The following is a 25,778-nucleotide window of genomic DNA, read 5'->3' on the forward strand; positions in this document are numbered from 1 at the left end:
TAGAGATTGAGAAAGAAAACAACTTCAAACGTTCGAAAATTGCTTTCAGGCCATGTGGAAGGATTTAAAATACAAAAACTGGCTAGCAATATATAGTCAGAAAACACCATGAAAGCAGTTTACCATGATAATGTTTGCGTTGATGTAATCCGAAACGGGCTCATTGGGATCACCGTCATGGAGGACGACCCTGGTGTGATCGACTGGAAGAAGAAGAGACCACGGTCACAGTGGTACTCAGACCCCTTCAGGACAAATCAGGTCAAATCAGCTCATCCTCAGGGAGTCCCGGTTTTATTCATTTCATGATAAAATGGTATTAAAAACTAAATCCAATGTGAGCACGATAATCTGAATATGATGCCCCCAAATGCTTTCCTTAAGGAGTGTAAGGTAGCAATGTTAATTTCCTGGTTTTAATAGTGTATTGTTGATAGAGAGGATATTATCTGGAGAAGCTGGAGAAAACAACGGTACACGGGAACCCTCTACGTATTTTTGCAACCTCTTGTGAGTCTAAAATTATTTCAAAACAAAAGGTTTTTTGCTTTCTTTTTCTTTCTTTTTTTTTTTTTTAAAGGAAAAGTATAGGTTAACAACGTATGTCTGAAATTTGCTTCACAATAATTCAGGGAAAGAAGAGACGTGTACCAGAATACAGATAAACTGGGACTTTGCTGGTGGTCCAGTGGTTCAGGGGGGCCAGGTTCAATCCCTGGTCAGGGAGCTAGATCCCACATGCCACATCTAAGAGGCTGTATGCCGCAACTAAAGATCCCACGTGCTGCAACTAAGACCCGTCGCAGCCAAAATAAATAAATATTAAAAAAAAAAAGAATAGAAGTGAATCAAGATTGGGCACAAGCTGACAACTGGTAGAGCTGGGTGCTAGGCATGTGTGGGTTGTGTATATTATTTTGTCTACTTTCAAATATACTTTAAACTTTCTGTAATAAAAAGGATTTTTAAAAAGTGAAGTAGAATTAAATACAGTCTCCAGGCAACAAGATTCTGACAACAGTATCTACTGACCAAATTCTGTATAAAAGTACATTACTGATATAAAAATCTGAGTGTGCTTCCTAAGCAACACATTTTACACTGGGAATTAGTAATAAAGTCGTATGTCTTAACACTGTTCTTTTGTTTCAGATTGCCCATCTTTAAAGAAAATGATGCTAATCAGAAGAAACATCTGCTTGGGATTTTTATGGGAGGAAAGGACAGTAATATTCTGTTTAGTACTGCATACCACTGTTCCCGTCATCTTTCCCTACATGCCCACATCTTACTAATGAGCACCATTCAGACCTCCTGAGCAGAAGTGAACTTAAGACGTAAAGAGGATAATGCTTCCCCAAGGTCATTAGGACCATGCTGTGGCTCAGAATGATTCCCTGCAAATTCCTCTTTTTCTCTCCTCGATATTAGAAGAGCTTCCACTGTCTCCCATCCTCACTTACACACATCTATATGGATGTGATATTCATATACACCATGTATGTGCCCATATGAACACAGAAAGAGGAAGACTATGCTCCACACACACACACGGGATGGGTTTACAATATATAACAAAGTAGCTCTGAGCCGATGAGACATTAGAGTAAGGCTCTCCAATCTGATCATGTTCCCCAATAAACTTTAATAATAAAGTTTTTGGACATTGAAATGTATACATATTGGATGGGTCAAAAAGTTCATTCAGGTTCTTCTGTATGCTCACAATGTGGGAAAGCCAAACAAAATTTCTGGCCAATCCAATACAATTATAGATACAAACAAGGCTTATTAAATACATTATACACATTCTGGTATCAAGCTGCATATCAGATTTTTTTTTCTTTTTCTTCCTTTTTTTTTGGATAAAAAATATAAATCAAGAGAAGTTCTAAATGTTTCTTCCTGGCCCACTCTGGAGACCCTGCATTAGAGCCTGGAGCTAAGAGTAGTGACTCTGGGGTTTCCAGTACCGGTTTTCCCACGCAGACCCAAGAGCCAGGGACTGCAGAGCAAGGGCACAAGCCTGGGACCCCTGAGGCTGACAATGAGACCCTGGGAGACAGCAAGCCTTGACAGGATCTCTCCTGGGCAGTCTAAATTAACAGAAGGAAACAACCACACTCTAAGCCTCCTAGTGGCAATTTCACTCTGTAAGAAGCAGCATCACAGGAACTCGATGAACGAGGCCATCAGTCTCCACCACAGCTGACTACTTTGGAAACTACTCACAATTAAAAGAAGCTAAGGCCTTGGATCTGCTGAAAAACCACATGTCCCACCTTCCCAGAGAAATGACAGAGACACTGGGGATCAAAACCTCCAAGAGTGACTATTACAGAGATTAGTACTTACAGGGCAGGATGTTCTTATATCTATTTTTGTTTTTATTTTCTTGCCTCTGACCCTCTTTTCGGCTATAGAGAAGTTTACACTCCTGTTGTTGTAGTGTCTGGAGAGAAACAAAAGTAAATATTATTATGAATCAAAAGCTTCCCAAAAAAAGCCTGACTGAGCAGTTCTGCTTTAGGGGATTTATCCCAGGAAACGTTTAAGAGTCGTGGGCGACAGCTATAAGAATGCTCACCTTAATGCTATATCAAGAGGGGCAGAGACCCTGAAAGAGCTGCCGAAATAAACACTTTCATTCATTCAAACAAAGGATGTTCTACAGACATTTAAGAGACAGCCTAGGAGAATATCTAATGCCTTGGAAAGATGATCAGAGTGAGTGTTAACTAAAAAGGTCAAATTTTCCAAACAGTGCCTTACACAAACCCTTATGTCTGTGTGCACCTATGTATGTAAGAAATGGCAGAAGTCTGTACACCAAAAAAGTATGGGGCTTTTTTATTTTCAGCAGTAAGATTATGTTTTGTTTTGCTCGTTTTTTGCCTAAATTTTCTACAATAAATATTTATAAGAAGAGAAACTTTGGGAATTTCCTGTCAGTGCAGTGGTTAGGACTCCTCGTTCTCATTGCTGAGGGCCTGGGTTCATTCCCTGGTTGGGGAGCTAAGATAAGATCCCCCAAGTCGCCCAGTGTGCCCCCACCCTGAAAAGAGAGAGACCTTTAAAAATAAGTTATTAAGAATGAAAGCCAGTGAACGTTGGTATACAGTACCCAAACAGGAAATGTGATCCATGTTCTTGAGGACTTTGTAATCTGCCTACTTTAACCATTGATGAATTCAAAGCAACCTGAAAGTCAGTTCTCAAATCTGGATTCTGGCGGACGGTAAAAGTGGTTTACTGTGGACATGCAATCTTTGTTAGCAAAGCTTTAGAGTCCTCCTGTGCCCCAAACCTACATCAGTGCCCTGGGCAGCCAAGCCGTGCCTGCACAGATGCCCGCTCCCCTGCGCTCTGAGGGGAGGGGGCGCCCCTCCGTCTCCCAAGATAGAGATGGAGGAGGAGAACGCTCAGGATCCTGAAGCAAGTGGTCAGGAAGGACACCTCTGCAGGGAAAGGAGGTGGGGAGCAGAACCAGGGAAAGAAGAGCCTAAACAAAGCAAGCAGCCACAGCAGAGCTGGCCCCAGGGAAGAAGGGACAACGTAAGGAAGTGGAGAAGACCAGCTGTAGAAACAGACAGGAAGGTGGACCAGCCAGGCTGAATGAAGCATTTTCAAGAATGTAGGCTTCATTTTCAGAATCACCAAAAGTGCCTCTTCAAGGAACCAATGGTTTCAGACAAGTCTCGTTTGAACAGGAAATCACAAATGGGCAAATCAAGAAAGTGAAAGGCAAACTAAAAAGAAAAAAAAAAAAGTGTTACATACTAAAAATATATTTATATATGCCAAAATGATGATCCCTTAAGAGATTTCTCTACAAGGGAAGGCAGAGCCAGTATTTCCTAACACAGTGGCCCTATTATATTTCCATTTCATTTATCTGCATTTCGCAGACAGGTATGAAAGTCAGGAGTTTAAATTGCTGTTTGACTCTAGGTTTCAAAATGCAATAATTCAGCCTTGACACACAGCTCAAAACCAAAATGTTTAGCCAGCTGAAACCTGGACAGAAATAAAATACAACATACACAGAACTCTGACAATCAAACGGTCACTCAAAATTCTTCAGTGAGTTCACATACAGTAATTAGAGCCATCTGCATTCTCGGCACTGGCATATCCTCTGATACTGCTGTTAGGAAGAAAGTTCGATCTTGATTTTTAGACAGTAAGGTGAGGTTCAAACCCTATGAACTGAATCAATCACTTAAACATCAACCAAGTGAAGAGAAACAACATCAATAAAAGCTACACACTAGGAAATAACTAGGGGCTTGATTCAAAACAAACTTGACAGCAAAGCATTCAAGTGCTCACTTATGGAACAAACTTCAAGTGACGCTTCACTTGTGGAGGGCACACTGCCAGAGCAAGCTCTAGAAAAGGCAAATCTCACCCACCCTCCCTGTTTAAGCACGTTCAATTTCTCCCCCTGCCTTCAAGACGAGTGCAAGCTTCTCAGAACAACTCAGGAGACCTTCTCTTCTCTGAGTGGATGGAGGCCTGCCTCTAACCTCAGCTTCTGATTGTCCAGTCACGATCCTGACTGTCCTTCAGTGTCCTCCGGTATAAAGCAGGGTGAACCCTGATTACCTACCCCACAGAGCTGGTATAAGAGTTAAGGCGTACTGTCTACACTCCAGCCACACCAAGTGTCTTGAACCCACCGTATTTCTTTAGGCCTTCATGTTCTTGCTCATGGCCTCTGCCTAGAATTCCTTTTCTCTGCCTTGAGTACCTCTGAATGTTACTTTTTGGTCATTCATTAGGACCCACCCCAAAGGCCGCCGCCTCTGGGAAGCTCTCCTAACCCATTCAGCATGACCTCCCTGTGTCTCACGATACCCGTACACGATCTGAAGCACCGCCCTCCATGAGTGCTCCTGTCACACTGAATACAGCTACGTCTTTACAACCCGTCTTTTCTATTAGAGAGCATGGACCACCGGTTTGCCTGTAACCAGCTCAGCATTCAGCACAAAGCAGGCCCTCAAAATGTATCTGCTGGATGGACAAATAAATACAGGAAGGGGTTGGGGGATGGGAGGGAGACAGACAAACCACAGACCATCATTGGTGATGGCCATGAACTGCAGGCCCCACACTCAGTATCCCATGCCGACACTGTTGACCTGGCCTTCAACGTAAAGGAAAGCCATTGGAGGCAAAATATGAGATCAGCATTTCCCGATCTTTAATCATCTGAAAAGCATATTTAAGGGAATTCCCTGACGGTCCAGTAGTTAGGACTCCAAGCTTTCACTGCCGAGGGTACTGATTCAATCCCTGATCAAAGAACTAAGTATCCCACAAGCTGCACAGCACAGCCAAAAACAAAAAGATAAATGAAAACAAAGAAAGGAAAGCATCTTTAAGATGCTGTCTCATCTCGGCACGCTGCCTATTATATCAGTTGTTTTCTTAAACTAACCTCCACTTTTTCCCCTTCGGAAGATGTATTTCAAAAGAAAACTGCATATTACTAGCACATAAGAAAACCAGTATCACTTGCCATATATAGAAGGTAACCAGAAGAAGGAATATAATAAAAATGAAATATTGTCAAATCTTACCTAGATATTATAGCATGCCTTAAAGTGAAAGTTGCTCAGTTGTGTCCGACTCTTTACTGTCTGTGGAACTCTCCAGGCCAGAATACTGGAGTGGGTAGCCTATCCCTTCTCCAGCAGATCTTCCCTACCCAGGAATCGAACCAGAGTCTCCTGCATTGCAGGCCGATTCTTTACCAGCTGAGCTACCAGGGAAGCCCTGGTATGCCTGAGGCTTTATTTAAAAAAAAAAAAAAAAAGGTATACTGACAAGTGTTAAGAAATAGATGTTGCTGCTGTGCAGTCACTAAGTCATATCTGACTCTTTTGTGACCCCATGGACTGTAGCCTGCCAGGCTCCTCTGTTCATGGGATTTCCAGGCAAGGATACTGGAGCCACTTCTTTCTACAGGGGATCGTCCTGACCCAGAGATCGAACCTGCATCTCCTGCATTGGCAGGTAGATTCTTTACCACTAAGCCACCAGGGAAGCCCAGAGGTAGATGTAAGAGGCATATTAAAACTGTACTCAGACCTTCTCCTAAGCCATGACCAAAGAAATGGATAAGGGTTAAAGAGAAAAAAAAGAGAAAACCTTCTTCATTCACTAATTCAATCTTACTATAACAGGGCCGCTGAAAATCACCTCACACACCAAGAACACTTTGCTAGAATAACCCAGACTTCCAGGCCGAGGAAAGCCTCACCAATACCCAGCACACGCTGGCTGGACCATCTACTCGGCTCAGCCTCTGGCTTCCCTCATCCTGCATTAAGTTACCAACCATCTCTTCCACGCGGATGTGAGGTTTAAACAGAACACAAGCTGAGAGAGTTTGGGCCCTGGAGTCTTCCAGAAAGGACAGGCCCAGGGGCCTTGTGTCCCTGGCTTTGCTGGGTGCTGACTGCCGGCGGCTGGCAGCTGTCATGGATTAGAACTGAGTAACCGTGTGTCTCCCACTCCAGCCCTGCCCACTCCTCAGACCCCATCAGCCCGTTCTCAACTATGCCTGGGGCCCACTGGCCTGAACACAATTCATTTCTCACAGTGGACGGTTGCCATCCCTCTAGAGTGAGGCTGAAAATAAAAAGAACTCAGAAGTTGTGAGTTTCTGTGCTCTGCCAGCAGAGGCTCCCCGACTGCACCTGAGATTATCAGCTACCACCTGCTAAGGGGTGCTTTCTCCCCGGCACCAGGCTGGTGGACCAGGCATTGCAACCAAGTCCTGCCCCCAGGAGGTTACAATCCGTTCCAAGTTGATCTTCCATGAACTCCCTCTCAGCCGCCCCCAGGTCATCAAAAGCTGTGAATGACCTGCAGCTGACTGTCACTGTTTCTGTCCCCATTATCCACTGGGCCAGGCAGGATATCAGTGATAAGGCGTGGGACAGGCAGCTAAAAGGACAGTATAAAACTGGAGAGAAGCCCATGTGCAACCAACAACGACAAAAAACACTATAAAGCTGGGGCGCAGGCTGCAAGATATCCCATTTTCCCAAGCAATACAACCAAAGATTTGCACACAAGGATGAACCCTCCAAAAGGACCAGAGGCTAGCTACAGTCACCTGATTACATGAGCCAAAGCTGGTCAACAAAGGGATTATATCAAGTGGCTAAGCCTTTATAAAAGCCATGAAGAGAAAGATAATCCCTTGATCCACACTATACATTAGGAGTGCCCAGCAGCACAACCAGTGTGCACAGAACAGGTGTTCACAGTGCGGAACCATCCCTTACATGTATGGCGTTGAACATCCATGCTCCCCATACCTGGACCCCTGCCAGTCTCCAGCCCAAAAGCTAGGAGCAGCATTCTCAGTCTCTGTGATGATCGAAAGAGACCTCCCAAAACACCCCCTCACAGACTTCCAAAGCCCTGTGATTAAAGACCACTGGAACTGGCTCTTGAACAGAATGTCACGAATGCAAGTGGAAAAACAGGATCAAAGAAAGACACACACACAACAAATGAATGGGCAGAGCCAGGCAGCCCCACGCGCCAGGACAAGGCCTGAGAACCATTTGTCCTCACTGCTCTGAGCAACCGGGACTAATTGCTAAGGCGGAAAAAAAAATAATGCCATTAACCATTAGGGACAGACCAAGTTGTACAGTTAATTTATTTTTTTAATTCTAATTATTTTTTATTATTATTATTTTTTGGCTGCACTGAGTCTTTGTTGCAGCATGCAGGCTTCCTCCAGTTGTAGAGTATGGGCTCTAGAGCACGCGGGATCAGTAGTCCTGACGCACGAGCTCTCTGGTTGTGGCATGCAGACTTCCCTAGCTGCAATGCATGGGTTTAGTTGCTGTGAGACATGTGGGCTGTGGCATCTCAGTTCCCTGACCAGGGATCGAACCTGCATTGGAAGGTGGATTGTTAACCACTGGACCACCAGGGAAGTCCCAGCAGTTACTTTATTTTTAAAAACAAAGCTACTAGGGGAGGAAACAAGAATAACAAAGTATTGCTAAGTGTTACTGCTGAGTGTTGGGAAAAAGAAGGTTCATCATACTATTTTTCTCGACTTCAGGGTGTGCGAAAACATCAATAATAAAAGAAGGTTTTTATAAATTGTAAAAAAGAAAAACAGAAATGTAAAAGTTGCTATTAACTCTCCCACTACCTATGCATGGCTGGCCTCCTGAAGGAGAGAGAGAAGGCTGAGAGGGGCTGCTGGGCTGATGGCCTCTCTGATTTGGGGCCACAAATAATAAGACAGTGGTAACCATGTGGGCAGGCTCCACGTGGGCAGGTCTTCTTTCCTGTCTGAATGAACTTCTGTTTCCCTTTGGCATCTGCCCTCTGCAAAGAGGAACACTGGAATTCTCACTCTGTCCTCTTTACTGCAAACTCTGCAATGTTACCAGGCACCACTAGCGGGTAAAAGCCCCCACTTCCAGATGCTACGCGGCCTGGCCTTTTACCACTTCCTCACAGTGGAGTCTAGCGGTTAGTCCCGAATGAGTCCACGGCAACCTCGAGAAATGAAGGGGCTGATGGAGCCTCTCATGGTCAGAGAAGGTCCGCACTGATGGACAAGCTCTGACAAAGCACCATGAATAGACAAAACCAACCTAAGATCTGGTTCCTTTGCAGGTGCATGTTGTAAGTCAAGTCATCACCTTCCTCCAACAAGGGGAAGAATAAGTGGAAAAACACATTTAGAAGACACAGTCCCCAGATGAGAACAGGACGACACAGGAAATAGCAGCCCACAGCACAAGACAAATCCATCATTAAAAATCTGTCATTCAGTGTGCAATGAATTAGGTGATGTGGAACTTTGGGAGTGAGATTCATGAAAATGAAGGGAAGGTGGTTTCTGGGAGGAGCTGAGGCTTGAGGTAGGTGAGGGGTGAGGCAGAGGCAGAGGAGTGCAAGGAAGAAGAGAAGACATCCCAGCAAGGTAGGGATGCGAGCAAAGGTGGCTAAGAGGCCAGAGCTAGTGACCTTAGAGTTGGGGGGAAGGAAACTGGTCAGAGTCTGGAAGTTGTGCTGTCAGTGGTGGGGAATGAGGTCAGGCGGGGAGCTAGGGGGCTTTGGGAACTGGGCAGGAGATCTTCAACAGCTGAGCAGCACAGTGCAGTGGACTTGGAGTCAGAAGTTCTGGAAGTTCAAACCACAGCCAACTATTTGCCCACCACATCCTTGGGGACAGCTTTCTCCCTTTCTTCCAGGTGCTTCGTCTTCAGAATGAAAATGCTATACCTCTGGTGGGACATCGGGAGCCACTGCAGGTATGTAAGCAGAAGAGTGACGGGAGAAATGCTGGGAGCAGATGAGCACGAAGGGTGAATGGAAGGGCAGAGGTCAAGGGTAAAAGAGCAGCTGGGGTCCTGTGGGGCGATGAGCACCTACAGCCCTGGCATCAGGTGAGACTCCTATCTCGGCCGCTGCCCGCCTGGGTGGTCCTAGGGAGTTGCCCTGATCACAGAGCATCCAGGGACACAAGATCTACCTCCCTCAAAAGACCTGGGGACACAATGAGATGACTTCCTTAGCCCACAGCGCAGCACTAAACAGACCATAAATGCTGGCTTGCTTCCTTCCTTCCTCTAAAAACAGAAAGACAACTAGGAAAGGAAAATCAACCGGACCTGGTGCATGACAATGAGAGAAAGAGGAGAAAGACAAGTTAAGGGATGCTCCGAAGATTCCAGCATACAGGGTCAGAGAATATACAGGACAACCACCAGAGATGGAGATGTAAAAACGGATAGTTGGTTTGAAGGCAAAAATAAAATAACAGGTCTGGTTGTGAATGCTTGAATCTGAAGAGACATGAAAGCCAAGAAGAGTGGAAGGCACAAATCAAAAGGTAAAACCAGAGACTGGAAGCCACTTGGGGTAATCGGACTGGGGTGAAAATGGACGTGCTCTCAGTGAAGAGAGAAGTCAGAAGAGCAGAGGGCTCAGGCCACGTCTTGGAGAACTAGCAGAGTTAACTGTCAGGAGAAGAGAGAGCAGTGAGCAGCAAGAAGGGCACACGGGATGGGAGGAAGGAATAAAGCAGGCACATGCTGCTACCAGGGAAATGAGAAGATGGTGGGAAAGAGAGGCTGGACAGCTGTTCCAAGACCGGCTCATGGGTGAAAAAGGCCAGAGAAAAGACTATTTTTTTAATCGCAATTAAGAAAACCTTTGGTGGGACCTCCCTGGTGGTCCAGTGGTTAAGAATCTGCCTTCCAATGTGGGGGACACGGGTTCAATTCCTGGCTGGGAAACTAAGATCCCATGTGCTACAAGGCAGCCAAGCCTGAGTGTTGCAACTGGAGAGACTATGCACCACAATGACTGAGCCATGTGCCACAATGAAGCCCAAGCACAGCCCCCTAAAAAAGAAAGAAAGAAAGCCACTGGTGTCTTCTGAAAGTGTTATTTCAATATACCGGGGACTGTCACATTCCAAGGTTAAGGAAGAAAGGGGCTAAGAAGGAATGGAGGCCACAACACAGGCCCACTAGATGGAGAAGACAGAAGGACAACCACAGGTGTAGAAAGCACCAAGAGTGTTCAAAAGCAAAGGGGAAGGTTAAGCAGAGATGTCAAAGTACCTGGAAGTATCTCAGATTCTTCAATTCTCTGTAAAGATGTCAGACAGCTCCAGCAAATGAAAACATTCCTAAAGAGAAAAACCTGACACTGGAGAGGCGCAGAACAAAAGCAGGAGGGGAGGGAGGATGAAAGAGAAAGAGTTCAAAGGAAACAAAGGAATTTCTCCAGAATTAAGCTTATGAAACAGACCCCCCTTAGCCACTGTGATGCTCTGCCTGCAGGAAGATAGCAGCTGGGAGCTCGGGCCTGGATGGAAAACCCTGATGACAGCTTCAAGGCTGCCATCCTAGGGCATTTTTAAGCACGAGGCTGGAGCCCTGGTTGGGGGCTGTTGTTCAACATGGGTTTGCTTAGTCACCCAGCAGAAGATTTCCGCTAGAGATCACCAGCAAGAATCATTATTTGAGGCACAGCTTTGGGGTGCAGTTAAAAGTCTTGTCTCCATAAAAACCTAACCACCTCCAAGGAGAATTTATAGCTCCCCTGAGCGGATATAATCACTTTAAAGAAATCAAACCAGACTGTGGGTTTGAAGATAGGCACGAGCTCCTTCCGGAGACACGCTGGCTGGCAGAGCTGCTGGCAGAATCCAGGACATCTGTGTGGCTGTCAGCGAACTGCCTGCAATGCCCATGCAAACAGAGAACAGTTTCAGACCATGACAGGGAAGAGAGGCTTGTGTATAATGGAAGAAGGATGGGCTTTGAAGAAAAACCAAAATACTGAGGAAAACAAGCTTTAAAGTGCTTGAGAAGAAGGTGTGCCTTCTTTTTTTATCTGTGTGTATTTTTTTTTAAGTCAGAAAGTTCATAACTGAAATCTCTGAAATTTATTACTGCGATCCTGAATGACATCATTTTAACCAAGTTTGTAGAGAGGTTGCAGGGACTAAAATGTGCATTCGCCAAGCCTCCAACAGGGACTCCAAATGAAAAGTGCATAAGAATAAAGAGGGACATGTCAAAGCAAAGCCTGGAACATTCCTCCATACTTTTTAAGTGTCAGAGAGCTGCTCCCTATTGAATATAAGCAAAGGGTCCAAAGCCAATACAAGTCTCTCTTGCTACTGAAAACAGCTCACACCTGACACAACACAAAACATACATTGTACCTACTGTGTGCCAGGCGCTTTGCTGGATTCTGGGGCTACAGTGAACAAAACAAAACAAAAAGGACTACCTGTCTTTGCAGGGCCACAGACTCACCTGGACTATTTTCTTAGATAATATGCATACAGCAGACATAAAACAGCAGGGTTGAAGTGTATCTATTTGTTCACCAACACTTTCATTTGAACAAAACCATAACGCATAATGGGCTTCCCAGGTGGTGCTAGTGGTAAAGAACCCACCTACCAATGCAGGGTTCATGCTTTTGAGCTGTTGTGCGGGAGAAGACCCTTAAGAATCCCTTGGACTGCAAGATCAAATCAGTCAATCTTAAAGGAAATCAGTCCTGAATGTTCATTGGAAGGACTGATGCTGAAGCTGAAACTCCAATACTTTGGCCACCTGATGCGAAGAACTGACTCACTGGAAAAGACCCTGATGCTGGGCAAGACTGAAGGCAGGACGAGAAGGGGACAACAGAGGATAAGATGGTTGGATGGTACCACTGACTAGATGGAAATGAGTTTGAACAAGCTCCGGGAGCTGGTGATGGGACAGGGAAGCCTGGTGTGCTGCAGTCCACGGGGTCACAAAGAGTCAGACACAACTGAACAACTAATCTGAACTGAACCAATGAAGGAGATGTAAGAGAAGCAGGTTTGATCCCTGGGTCAGGAAGATCCCCTGGAGGAGGAAATGGCAACCCATTTCCCAACCCATTCTTGCCTGGAGAATCCCATGGACAGAGGAGCCTGGCCGGCTGCAGTCTATGGGGTCACAAAGAGCCAGACACGACTGAAGCAACTTAGCATGCACGATGCACAAGTGGTGAATTCAGGTTTCAGGTCACTTGCACATCACAGGGACAAAACAGCAGGATCATAACCTACCTGTTCATTTATTTAGTGTCAGTCTCATTTTAATAGAACTTTAGTTCATTTCACCAAATCTAGAAATACTGTCCACCTCTTCTCAGTCATGAGCAGAGATATGCAAGAGACACAAAATGTTTACAGAAATGGGCAATCTCATTTTACCACAGTAAATGTGGTTAAAAAAAAAAAAAGTGGGGGAGAAAGAAAAGACAGAGAATCTACAGGGGTAAAAATCAAAGCTTGGGTTTGCAACATTTTGATCACACCACATGACCTAGAAGAAAACCATCAATCTGAATTTATTTCAGGAGCAAAGGAGGAAAGAACCAAAGAGTTTCAGAAGAGACTTTGTATATTTTAAGATGCATCAAAATCGGAAGTAATTTGTAAGTGTCTTCTGGGGAGAAATAGCTGAAAGAACACGCAGAATTTTACAGAAAACCAGAAGCCTGGCATAGAGACAAACAAAATGTACCTATCGGAGCTAAATTCTCAATGGCACTGCAATTTAGAGCTCTGGTTGACTTTAAAGACCATAGAACACACAGTAAGAAGGAACTGATCCCAAATTTATCATCTTCTGGGAAAAAAACTAAGATACAACCACTAAAATAATAACACCTTGCTGTTGGATCAAGCTTTTCCTTCAGAGGACTTAGATTTTAATGAGTCTCTGCTTCCACAGACCTAAGTTCTTCTATAATGGTTCGCTCTGTTTCCAGCCTTATTCCCCTGGCCCCAACTTTAAACGGCATTAAAAAAAAAAAAATTGACTGGATTTAAGCAGCAGGTACATAAGAGATCTAGAAAGCAGGCCACCAGCTGTTTGGATCTAGCTTCAGTTTAAATGAAACGATAATGCCCTGACTGCCTGACAATTCATCACCCCAGCCTGACCTCTGAAGAGGATATAGGAGAGTTCAGACATGATCTTGTTTCTCTCCCACTTCCCCTGAAAGCCAGCTCAGTTCTGCCTCATTTTGTTGTTAATAATGTATACAAGATGAACTGAATTTGACATGTCACGGAGTGAAACCATCAGGTGAGCATCTAGAGTCAACCTTCTTTCCATGGCCAGAAAAGTCAGGTTAGGCACCTTCCTTCTAAGTTCTTATCCTGACCCTACCAATGGGATCATGAAAAACTCCCTACTGCCACAAGCGGCAGGAAGGACTTAGTTTCTTTAAGTATTGCCTAAGTGAACTTAACGAATCCACCACTGCACCAGATACCCAATTGACTGCTATAATTTCTTAAAAGTTCATAGTCACTTTACAGTTTCCCTGGTGGCTCAGTGGTAAGAATATGCCTGCCAGTGTAGAAGACACAAGAGACACAGGTTTGACCCGAGTTAGGAAGATTCTCTGGAGAAGGAAATGGCAACCCACTCCAGCATTCTTACCTGGAAAATCCCATGGACAGAGGAGCCTGGCGGGGTACAGTCCATGGGCTCGCAAACAGTCAGACACGACTGAGAGACTAAGCACGCACACACGGTCACACTTTATAGGAACAGTGGTTGATGCAAATGACTGCCCCAGTTATTTTAAAAGGTAACATAAAAATGGGTCTAGATTACAAAATTACTCACCATTTGCTTCTTATAATTATTTCTTATATTTACCAAAAAGGTTTGATATTTTAAAATTTTAATTAAAAACAGTACTTTTCAGACTTTAAATATGCTAACCAAAATCATGCAGGATAGATAATAAAGATTACAGATGAGTAGGGAGTTTCCTAGGAGTCTAGTGCTTAGGTTTCAGAGCTTTCATTGCTGTGGCCCAGTTCAATCCCTGATCAGGGAACTGAGATCTAGCAAGCCATGTGGCACGGCCAAAAAAGAATAAAGATGAGTAACAACCATCACTTTTTTTTTAAATACAGAATACAAAAAAAAAAAAAAGTTAATATTAACAATAGTCTGCGAAAACAGAGAAACAAGCATGCACAAGGCTATCCATTGTATCTTCTTTCATTTGCAAACTATCCAAATGCTGATCAATAAGCTGAATAAACTATGGTACATCCCCATGGATGTAGTATGGAGTAGTATCCCAATGGAGTAGTATGCAGTAAAAATGAATGAAGATTATCTGTAGACACTATTGTCTGGTGGGTCTCCAGTGTAACAAAAAGACAATGCTGGAAAAAAAGGGTGTAAAATGATGCTACTATTTATCCACGAAAGGATGGGTTATGAAATTACAGATACATATTTGCTTATGCTTTTTGAAAGGCAATGATAAGCTATAATTTTTTTTAAAGGGCTATACATATAAGGAGGAAAAGATGGGAATAGAAGGTAGACTTCTTTGAATGTATTTTTTTTATATCTGACTTTAGAATCAAAGGTAATATTTTATATAATTATAAATAAAATTTTATAGAAAGAAATTTCTGAAATTCAAATATAAAATGAAACAGCCTAACTGTATATCCAGTTAGAAAATAACCATATACAAAAGAGATACTGATGTATAGAACAGTCTTATGGACTCTGTTGGAGAGGGAGAGGGTGGGAAGATTTGGGAGAATGGCATTGAAACATGTATAATATCATGTATGAAACGAGTTGCCAGTCCAGGTTCGATGCACGATACTGGATGCTTGGGGCTGGTGCACTGGGACGACCCAGAGGGATGGTATGGGGAGGGAGGAAGGAGGAGGGTTCAGGATGGGGAACACATGTATACCTGTGGTGGATTCATTTCGATATTTGGCAAAACTAGTACAATATTGTAAAGTTTAAAAATAAAATAAAATTAAAAAAAAAAAAAAGAAAATAACCATATAGAGAAGAACTATTACAAATGAATTGAAAGAACAGTAACTTGACTCTATTTCTCTGAAGGAACTACCGTAAGGATTGAAAAATAAAAACTAGCAAAACAAACTGTTTTCAGTAATCATATTATTACAGGCAGTGGAAGTCTTATAATTCTGAGCCCTAAATTTGAATTGGAAGTTTCATCTGGACTTATAATAAGTTATTTCAAGAAAATAACTTTTTCTAGCTCCACCCATTGAGAAGGCAATAACCAACCTTATAGCAATAAGCACTTCTGGCTCCTGGACTATAGTCTCTAAATACCACTTCCCAAGAAAGGAAGGACGAGAAGGAAGGGAAAAAAGGGAAGAAAGAGAGAAGCTAACTCACTCCTTAGAGAAATGACTGATTCCAGTTCTGACATGGGAAATGTATTACCCTGTAACAATTTATTAAACCAGAAAGGAAGGAATCTAGAAAAAACTACTAGAGTTGTACAGGAAGGCATAGAAGCCACTTGTAGAAGCTCCCAGTGGCCAAAGCTAAAATAATTTGAGCAACAGAAATGATAATGCTGTAAACAGACGCACACTGAATGTGTTAAAATTCATGAGTAGGGCTCCTCTGGTAGTCCAGTGGTTAAGAATCCACTTTGTGATGCAGTGGACACCAGTTCGATCCCTGGTCTGGGAGGATCTCACATGCTGCGGAGCGATTAGGCCCATATGCCCACAACCACCAAGCCCCCAGCCTGTGAGCCACGACTACTCAAGTCCGTGCACCTGGGGCCCGTGCTCCACGACAAGAGAAGCCACTACACTGAGAAGCCTGCGCACCGCAACTAGAGAGTGGCCTCCGCTTGTCACAACTAGAGAAAGACCATGCACAGCAATGTAAGCCCCAGCACAGCCATGATAAATAAATAATAAAAATTAAAATGTAAGGTACCAAGGCAAAAATAAAGTAAAAACAAAGAAGTACAAAATGTTTTTAAAAATCCATGAGCACATATTGATAAAAAAAATTTTTTTGGAGAATGCTATTTTGAAAACTACTTAGTAAAAAGGAAGAGAATCAAACATTTATCTTGTCTTTGGTGACAAGCACCTCCTGACACACCAACATATATGCAGTCCTGCTGAAGAAAAACTGGATCTGACAAAGCTTCTAGATAGACCAACCTAAAATAAATACAGGGAACTTCCCTGGTGGCCCAGTGGTTAAGACTCTGTGCTCCCAGTGCAGGGTGCATGGGTTGGATCCCTGCTTGGGGAGTGAAGATCCCACATGCCACGCAGTGCAGCCAAGAAAGAAAGAAGGTGGGGTGGGGGTGCTAGCCTGTTCTTAGAGCCTCCCACAGGAGAACATTCAGAGGCTTAGGATTTTAAAACAGAGATCCGGGGGAACTTATTTGAAAAATGATCCAACAGCAACAACAAGAGACAACTAGTATAATGAGAACAATAACTACTATTTGATGAATCTTCATTATAAGTGGAGTGGAGTGTAAAAAGACTGTCCAGCTAACAACGATTGTTAATGTTGGGTGACAGGTATATACTGCTACAATCAGATGATTCTCTCTGCTTTTGTATATATTTGAAATTTTACATAATAAAAAGTTTTTTTAAAAAAATAGGTTTTTCATTCAAAATCTGATGTAAGATTTCTGAAATTTCTGTACTTATCCATCTCTCAACTCAAAGCTCCTTAAAGACAAAACCCTGTCCATCTTGAGGGTGTCCTTGGTGAGTAACCCAATGCTGGTATAAAGGAATAAACATGAGGTCAAGTCCCTGATCAGGAACACTGAGCAAAGACCATGACTGTTCTATTCTGTACCCACCCTCAGTGCTGCATTCAATCAATATTCGTGGTACAGAAAGCTGGACAATTTACTCAGCCTCTCTGAGCCTGAAGGCTCCTCCCTCATCTGTAAAATGGAAATAATATTCCGCCAAGGTGATCTGACATATGGTGGTTAAAAGGACTCCATGTGGCCATTTACTCATTCATTCATTCATTCCACAAATATTTACGAATCCTGAAGTCCTACAAAAAGTATGGAATGATCATTCCCATAAACAGAATAACAATAATATAATGACATAAATATTAGCTACATGTAAATACTCATTCAACAAACATTCATGGAGCTGCTGCTGGTTACTAGGCATGCTGCCTAAAGGTACCTATGAAGATAGATACAGCACACACACACACAATTGTTTTTAAGGACGTTTTCCGTCAAAGGGATGAGAAGGGAGAGAACAAGGTTACAGAGGTGGCACACTTCACCGCAACGGGACACAGCCCGCTGTGGGCGTCTCCTGCCCGCGCTGGCTTCAGGAAGGAGCTCCGTTATCTCTGAAAAGGTGTAAACTTCCAGATCATACCTTATAAAAGGTATAAGCTCCCAGAGTAAAGCTACCCTGAGCTGTCTTTTACTTATTCGCTGCAGTAAAGCTATATATTCTTCCTAAAGACCCCAGCCAATGCTGGAAATCTTCCAAAGAATTAGGTACTTTTGTGTTTCTGGGATTTTGCCAGCGGTCCAAACCAAAAGAGCCAATCCATGAGCCAAATAGCTCATTCATTTAACATTAACCGCCAACTCCTTTCTCCTAGAACATAACACCAAGTCTTTTGAAAAAGCCCCCTCAGCAACTTGCTCCATGTCAATCAACGACCAAATTAAGAAGAGCTGCAGATCCAAGTGAGTCTTTTCGAGATCCAATCCCAAACATAAGACTAACTTCCCTTCCACTAAGAATAGGACTTAATAAATCATGTAAAAAAATTTTTTTTCATAACTTACCTCAAATTCTTCCCAAAAGCCTTGTTTGACTTTATCTGTGGTCTCAGCTAATTTGCTTAGTTCTCGAACCCGACTTTCTATTTCAGCAGCATTGATACGAGTTGTGTTGAGGGGCTAATCAAATTCAGCAGTCAGTGCAAAAACAAGAAAGTATTACAGAAAAAAGTGTCAATGCACAAAAAAAAAAAAAAAAAGACTTCTCTGTTGGCATTCATAAAAGAAGGACAGGAAGTTCACAGTATTCACAATAAAAGTTTTCAAATAGAGTTTCACTTTCCTTTCTGTTCGGTCAGGAAATACCTCTTTCTTGAATATCCACATACTTTACTCTGCTGATATAAATTCGAACCTATTTTTCTTTATAAATAGACCACATGTTAGAGATGATGTCATTTGCCACTAAGTAATGAGTGAGTTTTAAAATAGCAATAACTCCCAAGTGAAAAGCAATGATCACCTAAAGATAACCAAAGCTGGATTTACAATGAAAACTTTATCAAAACTTTGCTTTAAAACTCCATAAGGCCTTTTGAATTATATATGAAGACAGTCATGAAAATGATGTAATGTCTAGAATTCGTTTACAAATACTAAGGAAGAAGGTAGTGAGTGGACTAATAAATGAAACAACACTTGAGTTGATATAATTGAAGCTGGGTGATGGGTATGTGGAGGTTTATGATACTATTCTACTTCCATCTGGAATATTTTATGTTGGGACTTCTTTAATTGTATAAGGAGGTGAAGTTTAGCTTTCCAATAAGCTTACCTGCTTGAGTTGTAGTACTGTGCCCAATGTTTCTACCATAGGATTCTTCTTGTAATGCTCCACGAGGTCTGTCAAAGAGTCAAACCGCTCTCCTCCACCAACATCATATTTCAGTTCCTTTCATGACGAAAAACAAAAAAAAATTACGCTCATGACCTTTATGTTAAATGACTGCTTTTCCCAACTCAAGTACAGAGACTAACTCTCCCCTGACTTGGTAGCCTTGAAAACCAATAGCTTCATAACCACAGTAGCTGGGCAAACAAAGCAGCTTAGCACAACTGGAGTAGACAAGATGAAACTGGAACGCTGTCCAGACCAACCCCCAGAGAATTATCACTACCTGATCTGTTTAGCAGCTCCCTGTTTTCAGAGCTTGTCTTTGAACCTGACTTAGAGCCTATTTAGCCCTGCCTTCAGGGGATCTCCCCAAAACAATCAGCAGCAACTGTTCAGTATCACAGCTGCCTAAGGCAGCAATACCAGTCAGTGCTTTATAAGAGACTGAGCAAAAACTTAAAAGGAAAATCCAGGCAACGTCATAGCAGGCTCTGAAAACCTCCAACATACTCTTGAGAATCTAGAAGGACATGTGCATGTGCAGGGCTATGTGAAGTTCAGGAAAGATCCAAAAAGGCCCTAATCTTTATCTCTGGCTGATTCTGAGGCTGTGTGCAACCAGGATGTGAAGGCTAAGGCTGAGTTTTAAGGTACCAGAACACTAATGGCAGACATGCCCCAACACACACACAAACACACACAGAGCCATGCTGGCAAAGTCTGGGAGATTTAATGTTTCAAGGCATTTAAGGAAATCTCTGTCCAACCATCAGGTGATCACTATGCTACCCAAGCAGAGATATCAGTGGCCACACATGACAAAGAATACAGGAAAGTCAATAAACATACAAATAGCATCAACTATAGGAATGATAAAAAGCAGCAACAACAAACCCTGGGAAAGGAGGACATCAGATTTCCAGAGCTGCCACATAATATTGCTTTAACTGTCTAGTTTCCAGGAATTTCCTGGTAGTTCAGTGGTTAGGACTCCAAGTTTCCACTGCAGAGGGCCCAGATTCAATCCCTGGTTGGGAAACTCAGATACCACAAGCCATATGGTGTAGGGGAAATTTTTTTAATAAGTAAAATACTTTGCTGTCCACCTGAAACTATCACCACGTTGTTAAATGGCCATACTCCAATACAAAATAAAAATTTAAAAAAATAAAATGCCTAGTTTCCAACAAAAACTCATGAGCCATGCAAAGAAACAGGAAAGTATGGACCATATTTTGGGACTGGGAGGAAAACATTCAGTGGAAACTGTCCTTGAGAAAGTATAGACAAAACTTTAAACCAGCTAGTACAATAAAGGAAACTATACAAATTAAAAGAAAATATGAACATCACGTCTCATCAAATAGAGAATATCATGAAAACTTTTACATAAATGCAGTATTCACGATAGCCAAAATGCCCATCAATTGTTTAATGGATAAACAAAATGTGGTATATATCCATACAACAGAAAGTTTGACAATAGAGTTTACTGACACATGGTACAATATGGATAAGTCTTGAGAAACATGCTAAATAAAAGAAGTCTGTCACAAAAGGCCACATATTACCTGAGCCCATCTATATAAAATACCCCAAACAGGCAAATCCACTGAAATGAAGAGATTAGTGGTTGCCAAGAGTTGGGGGAAGGAGGAAAGGTAGGGAGTGACTGGTAAAGAACACAGGGTTTCTTTTCGGGGTGATGAGAATATTTTGGAATTAGTGTTATTGGCTGCATAATTTGTAAATATAGTAAAAAAAAAACAAAACCACCAAACTGTCCACCCTAAAAAGAGTGAATTTCATGGTGTGTGAATTATATCTCAATAAAGCTGGTTTTTTTAATCTTATTAAAAAACCAAAGCAATAAGTGAATACACAGTTACTATTTAAGAAACTATGTCAATGTATATTATCATATGTGAAATAGATCACCAGTCCAGGTTCGATGCATAAGACAGGGTGCTCAGGGCTGGTGCACTGGGATGACCCTGAGGGATGGGATGGGGAGGGAAGTGGGAGGAAGGGTCAGGATGGGGAACACATGTACACCCATGGCTGATTCATATGAATGTATGGCAAAAACAGCCACAATATTGTAAAGTAATAAGCCTCCAATTAAAATTTAAAAAAAAAAAAGGACACTATGTCAAAACAAAGTTTGATATAGTTGACCAAAAACCCAACCTCCTTGGTCTAGCCACCACATTAAAAACAAGAAATGGTGAGTTCAATTCTCCCAGCCTTAACTGATATGAAATCACATGTAGTCACAGGCTATACTGTGCCAACCCAAGGGAGGAGCTGAGGCCATCGCTTTAGAAATTCAGACAGAGGCAGATTCCAGCTGCAACCATGTACAAGTAGATTGAGATACTGTGGGGCTGGGAATTCCCTGGCAGTCCAGTGGTTACGACTCCATACTTTCACCACCAAGGACCAGGCTTCAAGATTCTGCAAGCCACGTGGTGCATCCAAAAAAAAATTTTAAAAGATACCAGAGGGCAGAAGGTGACTTGCTAGAGACACACAGGAAATAAGTAATATAATAAAGCCATGAAATGATGAAACAGTTATAATTAACAAGGTACTCAAAGTATAGAAGCCCTCGCCTAAATGAACAAAGAAAACCTGACTTTGGAAGAAATGGTGTTGGTCTTCTCCCAACAGAAAAACCACCCAAAGATGACATTTCAGAAGACTCACGGTTCAGCTGGGACTTTACCTGACAGCGAATCATGACATGGGTCACTTTAGACTTGGCATCATTGCTCTCCCCTTTGTCATCTCCAGTTCGGACAGAGAGAACAAAATCTCCAGGGTGGCTCTGGCTCTCGCGCACAAGAAAGCTACCATGTTTTCCTTTTTCAGTTAATAATTTTTCTGCTTCTTTCCCAGAGAGGTGTCCATGAAACCACCTAATTTTTTTTTTTAAATGACAATCAATTGAGTTCTGCAATGAGTTCACAATATCCTTTTATAAAACTACCATCCATAGTCATATCTCAAAACAATTTAAAACAGACACATTCGTCCAAGAGACTGATCCATCCTATTCAAGACTGAACCTGCATCCCCAACATGCAGGAAAAATGATAAAGATGTTATGAGTAACCATTAAATTCCTTAAATGAGCCCACAGTCATTTGAACACAAATATTCTCAATCTTTCTTATTTTCTTTTAAATCCCTCATCTTTTAAAAAGGCAGTCTGCCATTTCTCCACTGCCCAACCCTAAAATGACCAACTATTTAATCACAGTCATTTAAAGAAATTATAATACAGAGTTATGGTAGACAGAGAATCATTTGAATGTTTTCCCTTGCTTTGGCATGCAAACACTCCATAAAAAAGGGATCTTTTGTTAGAAATGAATTCAAATATTCTAAGCTTTTCCAGATTTTCAACTTATACTTCAAGAGCCTCCAAGTTTGCTGTCCACATATTTGGACTATCCGCTGGGTTATGATTTCAAATTTTAATGCACATGAGACCTGGAGTAGAGGCAAAGGATTGGGCTAACGATGTGAACTCTCATACCTTACAATCAGAGATACCAATACACTAGGTCAGAATGGGGCCCAGCAATCTGCATTTTTAAGTAGCACATTAGAGTAGGCGGTCTGAAATCAGACTTTGAGAAAATACTACTGTAAGTTACTATAGAAAATATCTTAACATAGTCATATTAATAATGTGGCTTTTTCCCTCAGGATCTTGGTGAGGAAGATCACTACATGATCCGCATGTAGTGCTAATCACTCATCACTGAAGGTATATATATCAAGATATTTTTTCATCCACTCTCAGCCAAAGATAGTAAAATTAAGAAATAAACTGCAGAGAGTTGGCTGACAGTCTTTTGCTTAATAATCTGGCTGGCAAACAAAGGATCAGCATAAAATAACAATGACATGAAGGTATAAAGAGAAGAAACCTATCTGAAGATGGAAAATATACAAACCTAATTAAGAGACCCTGATTTGGTACTGAGTCAGAAAGGAGACGGAGAATGGAGAAGAAAACCAATAAAATCAATACAAATAAGTGAAGCCCCAGCTTTCATCAGCTTAGTTCCAAAATAAGGGAAAGATCTTAGAAATAATACAATTCCCTCTAAGCAAGGTCATTCCCACACATTCATGGATATAACATCAAAGAACTTATGAACAATCTGAACCCTCTGAGTTCTCTGCTTTCCCATTTCTGAGCTTAAACTGACATCTGTTGGTGGCATTGCTGAATAGCTGGTCAGGAGCTACAGGGAACTACTACCGTTTTGGTGTTTCCATTAGCGTTTGTTTTCCTCTCCTAACTCTCAAAGTTCAGTAACATTCAAATTCAATAATCTTAAAATTATTGCATGTACCAAGTATAATCTATACAGGAACTGTCTGAGACTTCTATGAGTTCTAAGTAATAGTGACTGAAGCTTTTGCAAGAAAAGGCCACTCTGAGAGTAAACTGATTCTATCACTGTTACTTTAGTAAAACTTTTAAGATTATGAGATTTTTAAGATTTTAAGATTAATAAACAGATAGAAGCCAAACCCCCATGATGCATTCACATCACACCTATGACACGGGAGAGACACAGGCTCCACAGTTACAGAAACAGAACTGACCTTTCAGAGGTAGGATCGGCACAGTTCAGAGGATATTTGAGCTCAATAACATCTCCATTCTTTTCTTTTAGTTGCCCGTGATGTTCCATGTAATACTGGACCAATTCAGCCAAAGTGGCAAATTTCTCTCCTCCGTACAGGTCGTAATAATCACCAGTGTTCTGAATCTTGATGTGGGTGACAGCTCCATTTCTTCTAAAATAGTCCATTAGAAAGGTGGGGGGAGACAAATAAAGAGCTATACTTGCAAATACGGATCTCACACTCATTATCAGATTTCACCTAACTGAAACAAACCCAAAGAAGGTACAAGTTTAGGCTTTTTTTAAACAAATGCATTGAGTGAAAAATAATCACACAGTCAACCATTTCAACACAAAGGGTTCTGTGTATATTAAGGGGCAATCATTTTTCTCATCACTAATTAATCAAATGAATATCATTAGAATAAAACATACATTTACCTGATAATTCAGTAAACCCGCTCTTAAGTATTTTGCCCTCCAAAAATGACACTTCATGGCTACCAAAGATTGGTTCAAGAATATTCATTGTGGCCTCGTTGTAGTAGAAGAAAAATGAAAAATCAAATATTTGTCGCCAAAATGTATACAAATACTCATACAATGGAATATCATATAGGAATTTACAAAGAGAGACACAGAACCACTGATATACACAAACAACATAGGTGAATCTCTAAAACATTAGGTTATGACAGTGAAGCCAGTGCTCATTTTGGCAGCACATATACTAAAATTGGAATGGTACAGAGAAGATTAGCATGGCCCCTGCGCAAAGATGACATGCAAATTGGTGAAGCGTTTCATAATTTAAAAAAAAAAGAGAAGGAGAAGTCAGACACAAAAGAAAATATATTGTATGACTTCATTTATATATTGCTGTCAAATAAGTTAGTCAATGGGGATAGAAAAAAGAATATTAATATTGCTGACCTCTTAGCAGGAGGAAGATTAGAAAGGAGCACAAAGGGACTTTTGAGGATGAAAGAAATAGTCAAGATTTTGATTGTGGAGTTTTGGTTGCATTAATAAGTACACTTGTCAAAACTCGTCTCACTATACACTTTAAGATATTATACATAACTGTGTCTTTAAAAATCATTTGAAAGACATATAACTGAAAGACTTTCCAAAATGAGATGGCTAATATGTCAACCCACTGAACTGACGTAACACACTGGCCAAAAGTTTCTAAAACTTGGTTAGCCTAGGCAGTCTGATGATTTTCCGCTTGGTTTTCCAAACTACTAAATATACCTCGTTACTCATAATCATCTTTGTGGACCCAAGAAGTCTGGCAATCCCAAAATGATAGCCACTAACCTATATTTCTTAGTCTGATCCTACACCATTATCGATGAGGCCTCTGTTAAATATAAACACTACTATCTTTATCCAAAGATAAAGGAAAATGGGAACAAAGTACGAAAAAGTACTCTACAATGTTAACAACAAAATCTACTTCTAATTTGTGGTAACAATCTTTTCCCTGTAAAAAAGGTACTTCAAGTAAGTCTCTCCTCCAGCTACACCTGATTCTATTTTAGCACATGAGCTTTCTATCTCTAACCTTAAGAACATAACACAAAAACAGATATTTCAGTTATGGACTAGATCAATACAAAGCAACATAGGTGGATCTCAAAAATACGATATTAGGAATTCCCTGATGGCACAGTGGTTAGGACTTGGTGCTTTAACTCCTGGGGCCCAGGTTCGATACTTGGTCAGGGAACCAAGATCTGGCAAGGCTTGCTGCGCAGCCAAAAAAAAATGTACATATACATAAATATACACGATAGAGCATGAAAGAAGCACAATGCAGAACAATGTGCATAGCACGTACCATTTATGAAAATTTCAGAATATACACAAGTCATACCATGCATTATTCATGACACAGACCACAGACATACATATAATTATGTTTACATTTTATTATTTTTATGTTCCATTATTTATTATATGTACCCTTTTAAAAATGAACTAGAAAGAAATACACCAAACTCAGAAAGTAGTTATTTCTGAGAAAGAAAAGAACAGTAGAAAGTGTGGTGAAAAAGAGGAAACTTTGCTTTACTTTATATTTTACTTTGAAG

The 25,778-nt window shown here is 41.6% G+C and overlaps 1 protein-coding gene and 1 non-coding gene across 4 annotated transcripts in view; one reads left to right on the plus strand and one right to left on the minus strand.

Annotated features, from left to right (window-relative positions):
* Positions 1-25,778, minus strand: part of PTPN11 (protein tyrosine phosphatase non-receptor type 11) — a 70,788-nt gene that overhangs the window by 20,522 nt on the left and 24,488 nt on the right. For all 3 annotated transcript variants that reach the window (XM_055550576.1, XM_055550577.1, XM_055550575.1), the window contains exons 3-8: positions 23,657-23,851; positions 21,756-21,948; positions 18,968-19,084; positions 18,199-18,312; positions 2,356-2,452; positions 124-203 (exon numbers count right to left, since the gene is read on the minus strand). In XM_055550576.1, the coding sequence (XP_055406551.1) occupies positions 124-203; positions 2,356-2,452; positions 18,199-18,312; positions 18,968-19,084; positions 21,756-21,948; positions 23,657-23,851 (796 nt within the window). The remainder of the gene's footprint in view (positions 1-123; positions 204-2,355; positions 2,453-18,198; positions 18,313-18,967; positions 19,085-21,755; positions 21,949-23,656; positions 23,852-25,778) is intronic.
* Positions 24,386-24,492, plus strand: LOC129630467 (U6 spliceosomal RNA). The gene has a single exon (XR_008703723.1). It is a non-coding gene; the product is annotated as a U6 spliceosomal RNA (small nuclear RNA).

This window comes from Bubalus kerabau, chromosome 16 (genome assembly GCF_029407905.1).
Source record: "Bubalus kerabau isolate K-KA32 ecotype Philippines breed swamp buffalo chromosome 16, PCC_UOA_SB_1v2, whole genome shotgun sequence".
Lineage (NCBI taxonomy): Eukaryota > Metazoa > Chordata > Mammalia > Artiodactyla > Bovidae > Bubalus > Bubalus kerabau.